General features: G+C 40.8%; 1 protein-coding gene across 1 annotated transcript in view; it reads right to left on the bottom strand.

Annotated features, from left to right (window-relative positions):
- GRHL2 (grainyhead like transcription factor 2) overlaps nt 1-9,180 on the bottom strand; it is a 119,678-nt gene extending 110,498 nt beyond the window's left edge. The window contains exons 1-2 of the mRNA XM_007465739.1: nt 9,161-9,180; nt 4,799-4,994 (exon numbers count right to left, since the gene is read on the bottom strand). Coding sequence (XP_007465801.1) covers nt 4,799-4,994; nt 9,161-9,180 — 216 coding nt within the window. The remainder of the gene's footprint in view (nt 1-4,798; nt 4,995-9,160) is intronic.
- Nucleotides 9,181-9,437: the final 257 nt, after the last annotated feature.

A 9,437-nucleotide genomic window follows, 5' to 3' on the forward strand; every position in this document is an offset into this window, starting at 1 on the left:
CCCGTGTCCCCTGCATCGGCAGGCGGACTCTCAACCACCGTGCCACCAGGGAAGCCCCAGTTGCCAGCTTTTATTCAAACAAATACTCAGTGATTTCTTGAACATACTGCTTTGTCTTTATGCAGTATGGCTAACTAAACGGAGTGGCTGATTCAGGGAGAACCTCACAAATGCTGACCCAGGAACAGCTACCATCATGTCTTACTTTAGGGCTTTATCATTTTTTATCTGGACTATTGCAACGAACTGTTCACTGGATTCTCTGCTCATAACCCACCTCCCTGCTGCTGCCGCTGTTGCTGTAATATGTATAAATCATCTCTCCATCTACCAGGCTTATGTTCAAAATCCTTCAGTGATGGAGAAAATGATGCCAAATAATATGATAGAAAAATTACAGGAAATTTCACTTTCTTCTTTAAGCTTCCCTGCATTTTCTATAATGTATATGTATAAGCCAAAAATAAAAAGCTGATTTTAACAGCTTATGAATATTTCAACAGCTTATGAGTATTTATTAAATCACTTATTCACTCATTCATCTAGATAATGTGAATTTAAATCATTAAAATACATAAAAACCAGGACTTCCCTGGTGGCGCAGTGGTTAGGAAGCCATTTGCCAACGCAGGGGACATGAGTTCAAGCCCTGGTCCAGGAAGATACCGCATGCCTCAGAACAACTAAGCCCATGCACCACAACTACTGAGCCTGTGCTCTAGAGCCTGTGAACCACAACTGCTGAGCCCACATGCCACAACTACTGAAGTCCGTGCGCCTAGAGCCCGTGCTCCACAAGAGAAGCCACAGCAGTGAGAAGCCCGCACACCGCAAGGAAGAGTAGCTCCCCCTCGCCGCAACTAGAGAAAGCCTTCGCTCATCAACGAAGGCCCAACGCAGCCAAAAATAAATAAATGAATAAATAAATAAATTGAGGTATGGTTGATGTACGATGTTATATAAATTTCAGGTGTCCAGGCTTCCCTGGTGGCGCAACGGTTGAGAGTCCGCCTGCCGATGCAGGGGACGCGGGTTCGTGCCCCGGTCCGGGAGGATCCCACATGCCGCGGGGCGGCTAGGCCTGTGAGCCATGGCTGCTGGGCCTGCGCATCCGGAGCCTGTGCTCCGCAACAGGAGAGGCCGCAACGGTGAGAGGCCCGCGTACCGCAAAAAAAAGAAAAGAAAGAAAAAAAAAGATTTCAGGTGTCCAACATCGAGATTCTCAATTTTTAAAGGTTATATTCCATTTATAGTTATTATAAAATATTGGCTATATTCCCTGCATTGTACAATATATCCTTGTAACTTATTTATTTTATACGTAGTAGCTTGTACCTCTAATCCCCTACCCCTATCTTGCCCCTCCCCCTCTCCCCTCTCTCCACTGGTAACCACTAGTTTGTTCTCTACATATTTAAGTCTGTTTCTGTTTTGTTATATTGACTAGTTTGTTTCCATTTTTTAGATTCCACATATAAGTGATATCATACAGTGTTTGTCTTTCTCTGACATTTCACTTAGCATAATACCCTCCAAGTCCATCCATGATGTTGCAGGTGACAAAATTTCATTTTTTTTTATGGCTGAGTAGTACTCTATTGTATTTATATACCTCATCTTTATCCATTTGTCAGCTGATGGACACTTGGGTTGCTTCCATATCTTGGCTATTGTAAATAGTGCTGCTATGAACACTGGGGTGGATGTATCTTTTCAAATTAGTGTTTTCAGTTTTTTCAGATATATATCCAGGAGTGGAACCTCTGGGTCATATGGTGGTTCTATTTTTAGTTTTTTGAGAAACCGCCATACTGTCTTCCATAGCGGATGCACCAACTTACATTCCCGTCAACAGTATAAAGGGTTCCTTTTTCTCCACATCCTCAAATTGAGTTTTATGTAAACTCTCTACTCTGCATTACAAAATATTTGCAGAAAGCAGTATTTCAACTTTCCTCTAAATATTAAAAATGTGCAAGAGGAGAGGTAATCCAGGTACCATATTTACTAATACTTTATCCTCTGAACCTGTGGGAAATAAAATACGTTGCTTTCCTAAATTACTAATGATTTTTGTTTCAAGGTGTGTTTCTCTTTTTCATTAATACAAAAGAATTGCCATCTAATACAGATACCTGAAATTATATCCATTTCACAGTAGTAAAATCTACTTTTAAAAAATAAGAAAAATATATTTTTTCAAAGTGTATCTTAATGTATTTCTTCAAAGTCTTATAAAAGCATTAACTAACGTATTTGTTTAACATAGTTATAAAAGTTACCAAAAAATGTTGTAATGACCCAAGTGATTAAATCAGGGTCACTTTAATATGTTACTAGATTTTAAAGATTGATAAAGGTATCAACTTTTCACAGCAGGGGAAGAAGAGGGGACGAAGTGAGAGAGTAGCATTGACATATATACGCCACCAAATGTATAATGGATGGCTAGCGGGAAGCTGCTGCATAGCACAGGGAGATCAGCTCGGTGCTTTGTGATCATCTTGAGGGGTGGGATAGGCAGGGTGGGAGGGAGGCTCAAGAGGGAGGAGATATGGGGATATAAGTATACATACAGCTGATTCACTTTGTTGTACAGCAGAAACTAACACAACACTGTAAAGCAATTATACTCCAATAAAGATATTTTTTAAAAAGGTGTCAAGTTTTAACTATTTTTTATAATAAAGGAAAATTGCTTTGTGATTCTTTTCTAGGGATGAGACCATTTCTGAACATTACATACTAACACAAAAGTCCAATAAAGCTGAACCCTCAAGAAATAGCCTGTAACATGATAAGTTCTGTGTTTCTATACCATCCTCAATACATTCTGAAAATTTTGACTCCAAAACGTTTGGAATTCATCCTTGTGTGTTTCAAATAAGCTCTTTAGTCAAAAAGGATTAACATATATAAAACAACCACAAGCAAAGAAAGGAAGAAAGGAAAGCCTGCCAAGAAACCATCTTTGTTTTTAGGCTCATTTTTTTTCAGGCGATTCCCATTCATTGTAGGAAACTGCCCTGCTTACATGAAATGGAGGTTAGACCCTAAAATATCCTTTCATCTGGACCCCGATTCCCAAAGTTAAAGCCCCTTCTTGCTATGTCAGGAGACGTGTTGGGAGTTGTACAGCTTCACAAGAGAGCTGTCGAAATCAGCCAACTCCAGCTCCGTTGGTAAAGGGGAAAAAAATCAGCCTAGACTGGCAAGGGTACCAATGGAATGCCTTTCCCATATTTCTCCAGCACTTTCCAACCATAAAAAATGCATTTATTTGAGTTAATAATATCCTCATTTAAAGTAGCCTGGATAGGCCAACCTATCAGTTACTCATACCTCGTGTTTCATCTTAAATAAGCACAACTTGGCTTGGCTTTCATTCTTTTCCCCATGCAGGGAGCCCTCCTGAGTGTTCTAAGAGAGAAAATGGGAAGAAGCTGGAAAAGGAATGAGTAATTTTAGAGAACTTTGGTGAAAGAAATAGGCCCGGGGGCAGTGCCAGAGTCAATGGTGGTGGGAGATCGTTGTAAAGCACAAAAACCCTGGTTTAGGAGAGACCCAGGGGACAACACAACTTGCAGAAGTGAGACCACTGGGAGGAATCAGGAACTGGGAAGCAGGGAGGAAACAGGAAGCTGAGACTGGTGCTTACCAAAAGAAAAATGATTCCTCTTGGGTGATTTCCTCATGATGGAGGGAGAGGGGAAGAGGGGGATTTAGTTCTTATTCCAAAATAAAGAGTTCACTGTGCCCAACCAGCAAAATAAACACGGCCATTCTCACCTTTGTGCCAATACCAGCATAAGGTCACAGTGTTTACAATCAAGTCAGGCAATAAATATCCTCATTCAGTAAATACCTGTTGATTTTTTACACTTCATTGGTTCTAAGGGAGCAGGTCATACCAGATATAGTCCTTTATAGTTGAGGCAGACCATTGTTTGTTGTTTGATTTCCTGAAATACTATTTTGAAAGTAACTATGGCAGGTATTTTTGTAATGCAAGCGAATTACATTCACTTTGTTTTAAGGGTTTTTCAAAATAAATATTGAGTACTCATTGAAACAAATGGAGACAGTTCGATTTTGGAATTGCTGCAAAAGCCTACCACTAAAGTATTCACTGGCGCATTCCTTACAAAACTGAAAAATCTAGAAACCCTGATGTTTCTTATTAAATGGAAAATCTAAAAGCAACCTAGGGAGCTCCCTGGTGGTCCAGTGGTTAGGACTCAGCGCTTTCACTGCCACGGGCCCGGGTTCAATCCCTGCTTGGGGAACTAAGATCCTGCAAGCTGTGTGGCACAGTCAAAAAATTAAATTAAAAAAAAATTTTTTTAAAGGTTCTCATTACTTAATTAAAAAATAAAATAAGAAAAGATAAAAGCAACCTAAATGCCCCAAACTGAGCATGACTAAATTATGGTACAGCCACACAATGTAATATTCTTTATTCACCAAAAATCATAAAGTAAAAATGGCAGCAAAGAAGGATTTGCAATATGATATGAAGTAGAAATTAAATGTAGATAATATGTATGCTTGTAAACAGAGGGCACAGAAATAATTATCCTAAAATGGAAACTCCCTCGTGGTGGGGTGGGTGGTAAAGTCGTGCTTTATAGATGGGAAAGCAGAGACGCAATGAGAACAGGAAGAGGCTGAATTCCAGAGCGAGTGTGGCAATGCCATTCATTCTCTGGCCTGGGATGAAGAATCTGGCCCCTCTGCCCACTAGAGAGGGCAGGCCCTGGAGGCAGAAAGTGGAGGGAGGCGGGGCTTCAGGTCCTACCTTGTAGTAGTCATACAGCAGGCCAAGGGCGGCAGCACTGTCCTCATCACCGTTGATACTCATCATCGCCTTGGTGGCCGCCGTCAGGGGGTTCTCCAAATACGACTTCCAGGCTTCATCCTCACTGGTGTAGGCTCTTCGGGTATTAAATGGAGGGTCACTGGGCATGGGCACTAAGGCCACCAGTCGTTTATTACTGTGAAAGCAAGAAAAACACGAGGTTCATTATCAAAGAAGTATTCCTTTGATATCCGCTAAAAAATACACATTATTTGGTGAATTTGTACTTCCCCAGAATGGAAGAGAGGGAAGATTAGGACTAAAGTGACTGCCCCATTGCATCGATAGAGCCACCGATTCATTTCTCTACTGCCCATGAGAAGTAATAATGGTCTTTCAAAGGTAGTACAGAAGTAGAGTGTAAGTTGGTTTCCTTCACACTTGGCTTTTCACATCCAATCACTTCAGGAGCCAAATAATTTTCTTTGATTATTCTTCAGTAGTGAATAATAAAATGAAAAACTGATAGGGAACAGGTTTCATTTAACTCTCTGAGTTCTAATGTATAAATATGTGTGATACATTAAATGTAATCAACATGTTAATGGTTATTAAAAACTATTTTATCCAGTTTAATTTATACTATAATTGCTAGCAAATTATAGACCAATCCAAGTCCCTTAATTTAAAAAGGCAATAGAAGCTACTTTGCAAACAAGACATATTGCACACATGCTGCATAACAGGGATACAAAGCAACAGGAAAGAGACGAACTCTGTATGTGAATCCTGTGTTGCCACGGGATCCTACTATATTTAAAGGACACAGAAGCTACAGGTTGTAAAAAATCATCATGGGGAGTGAGGAGGGCACCTGGAGAACCTTCAGTAGAGGCAAAAGAGGAGGTTGGAGTCATCTGTCAGTCCTAACCAAGCCAAGCTCAGGTAAAGCAGCAATCGACTATCAAAGCGATTTCTTAAGGAGGTTGCGATAATAACTTAAATACGCACAAACCATGACAGTCTTCAGGAGCTCCCCAGCCTCGTTCATTGAAATGAAACCAAAAAGTAACCATGAGACATTGTATTTCAGTAACACCTATGTCCACGCATAGTAACATGACACAGACAAGTAACAGGATTGCAAAGGCAACATGTATACCGATCAGTGGAAATTCAGTCACCAAGAGCCTTCTGATGGGCATTCAGTCACAGACGTCCCTTTTTGCTGCTATTTCTACAGGGCCTTCTGATGGTAGATGGTCTCCCCGTTCACTTTGTGATAGAAAACTGGTATGAACTCCCAACAAAGGCTGTGTTGAGGGCCCTTTATGTGGAGGCATGGTGCCACACATTGGTGTAGGGTCAGGAAATGACACTGACGTTGGTAGCATATGTTTGGGGGCAGGGTGGAAAATCCACACTGAGCAGAGTGGAGTTTCAGACTATCTGCAGGCCCCTGGTTTGAACTTTGTGCCAGGGGCTTGGTGGAACTGATTGGGAAGAAAGAGAAAATGACCCAACTGTAAATTAATTGGATTAAAAGGTAAAATCAAGTTTCTGGAAGTAAACAGTGGTAGAAGGCCTTTCTAACCATTAGGTAGTCTGGTGACATGGAACAGCACAGGCCCTGGAAGTGAGTCTTTGTTCACCACTTACTGTGGAGGAAAATTGCCTGAGGTTCGGTTTCTTCACGCCACTGTTTTTAGTTTCTTAAGGAACCTCCATACTGTTCTCCATAGTGGCTGAACCAATTTACGTTCCCACCAACAGTGCAAGAGGGTTTCCTTCTCTCCACACCCTCTCCAGCATTTATTGTTTGTGGATTTTTTGATGATGGCCATTCTAACTGGTGTGAATGGATAACCAACAAGGACCTACTGTACAACACAGGGAACTCTGCTCAATATTATGTAACAACCTAATTGGGGAAAGAATTTGAAAAAGAATAGATACACGTATGTGTATAACTGAATCACTTTGTTGTACAACTGAAACTAACACAACATTGTTAATCAGCTATACTCCAATATGAAATAAAAAGTTTAAAAAAAAAAGACAGCAATGCCCACCCTACTTACCTCACAATGCAATTGTAAGAATGGAATAAAATAATGAATAAAATAGAGGTCTGTAACCTGCACAATGTTATACAATAACAGGTATTACTATCACAGCACAGTTCTATATTCCCGTAAAGTTTGTGGGTATAGCAATTCTTGGTTATAATATGCAGAAGTGCTAAAGATAATCATTAATTAAAGGGAGACTGAAGTTCATTTAGCTATTTAGATTGACAGCCCAATAGATGCCAGACACCATGCTATTTGTGGAGGGTGCAATGGCAAATGACACAGGCACTGCCCTGTAGCCCAAGTAGCTTGCAGTCCAGTGGGGGAAAGAAAGCACCACTGTTGGGACTTCCCTGGTGGTGCAGTGGTTAAGAATCCGCCTATCAATGCAGGGGACACGGGTTGGTCACTGGTCCAGGAAGATCCCACATGCTGCAGAACAGCTAAGCCCGTGTGCCACAACTACTGAGCCTGCACTCTAGGGCCCAAATGCCGCAACTACTGAGCCCTCGTGCTGCAACTACTGAAGCCCATGTGCCTAGAGCCCGAGCTCTGCAACAAGAGAAGCCACCGCAATAAGAAGTCCACACATTGCAACAAAGAGTAGCCCCCGCTTGCTGCAACTAGAGAAAGCCCACACGCAGCAGTGAAGATGCAACGCAGCCAAAAGAGAAAAAGAAAAAAAGAAAGCACCACTGTTACAAGAGCAATGAGTGTGAGAAATGAACAGTGTCATGAGTGAGGTTATATGACAGAGGGGACTAACCTAACCAGAGGATCAAGGAGGAAGCAAAGTTTCGACAAAGACCTGAAGGAAAGGCAGGAGTGTGCCAGTCAATGTTGAAATGGGCAGATGTGGGAAACTTTTTTTTGTGGGGGGGGGGAAACATTTTTAAAGTGAAGAATATATTGGTAATGCAAAATAATGGAATTTTCTGACAAAAGGAGCACATTTTTATTCATTTTGGAGAGTCAACTAAAGAAATTTATGTATTTTATATACGGTGGAATATTACTCAGCCATAAAAAAGAATGAAATAATGCCATTTGCAGCAACATGGATGGACCTAGAGATTCTCATACTAAGTGAAGTAAGTCAGAAAGAGAAAGACAAATGCCATGTGATACCACTTATATGTGGAATCTAAAATATAACACAAATGAACTTATCTACAAAACAGAAACAGACTACAGACACAGAGAGCAGAATTGTGGTTGCCAAGGGCAGGGGAGGTGGGGGAGGGTCGGATTGGGAGTTTGGGGTTAGCAGATGCAAACTAGTACATACAGAATGGATAAACAAGGTCCTACTGTATAGCACAGGGAACTATATTCGATATCCTGTGATAAACCATAATGGAAAAGAATATAAAAGAGAATATATATATATATATATATATATATATATGTATGTATAACTGAATCACTTTGTTGTACAGTAGAAATTAACACAACATTGTAAATCAACTATAATTCAGTGTAAAAAAAAGAAATTTATGTACTTTAACAGTAAAATAGTATTTCCATGTTGTAGAAATTACTAATCACAGAGGATAGGGCTTGATTTAGAGACAGAATTTTGGTGGACTCCTAGGAATCTACAAGTGGAAGAAATGAAGTCTCTGGGAGGACCATGAAGGCAGAGGTGATGGGCCCACGTGTGGCAGTGCCACCACCACCCCTCTCATTTAGTAGGAGCCACCCTGGGTGCCTGGTCTGCAGCCTTCACTTAGAGGGAGAAAGAGAGGAATCTGAACCCTAACTGTTGCCCATGAGCACCCAGCCACCATGCATACTTCCCAAAATGCTCAGTCTTAGAGGAAAGAAGGGCTTTAAGTTATTTGCAGTAACCTCACCATTGAAAAAAGATGGGGATTTTACTCTCTTTCTTACCTAAAAAAAGCTGAGAGGCGGGGGTAGGGTTAATTACAACACTGGCTAATTTCCAAAAGTTTAGCAGGAAGCGCCAGGGTGAAGGATAAAAGCCAACCCTGGATTTACACTAAGTAGTGCCCTGATTCACTTGAGAGATTTTTCTTTGAGTCTTCCTTCAAGTCCCCACTCCCTCCTGCTGAGTCTCCTGGATTGCTGATTTTATCTGTTCCCAGCACGAATGTTCACTCATAAATCTAGATTCATCAGCTTTTCCCCTATGATGAAATGGTTGATGAATCCTTACATGATCAATGGAGAAAAATACCCTGGGAAAGCACATCCTTACTAGCTGTTTCTGTTCACATTTTTGATGGCCAAAGGACTTTTATGCTCTCCCCTTTAACTGCATAATGACTTTGGACTTTGTTTTTTCATAGATCGTAGTCTCTCTGGTACAGAGCACTGTTGAATAGAGCTTGGTTTAGTAAAAACAGAACAATCTCTCTGGTACACTGAGCAAAAATGTAGACTTGTAAAGAAGGATAGTTTCACAGAACAGCTTTTACCAAAGTTTGGAACACTTTCTGAAGGTGAGTTTCATCACTGTTCTTTTGAAGTGGCAATTCTCATCCTGCTCTGGTCAGCTTTTTAAATATCCTTTCAGTAGCTTTAGGTATGTAATTTTCTGGGTT

The sequence above is a fragment of the Lipotes vexillifer genome, unplaced genomic scaffold (genome assembly GCF_000442215.2).
Source record: "Lipotes vexillifer unplaced genomic scaffold, Lipotes_vexillifer_v1.1 scaffold10, whole genome shotgun sequence".
NCBI lineage: Eukaryota > Metazoa > Chordata > Mammalia > Artiodactyla > Lipotidae > Lipotes > Lipotes vexillifer.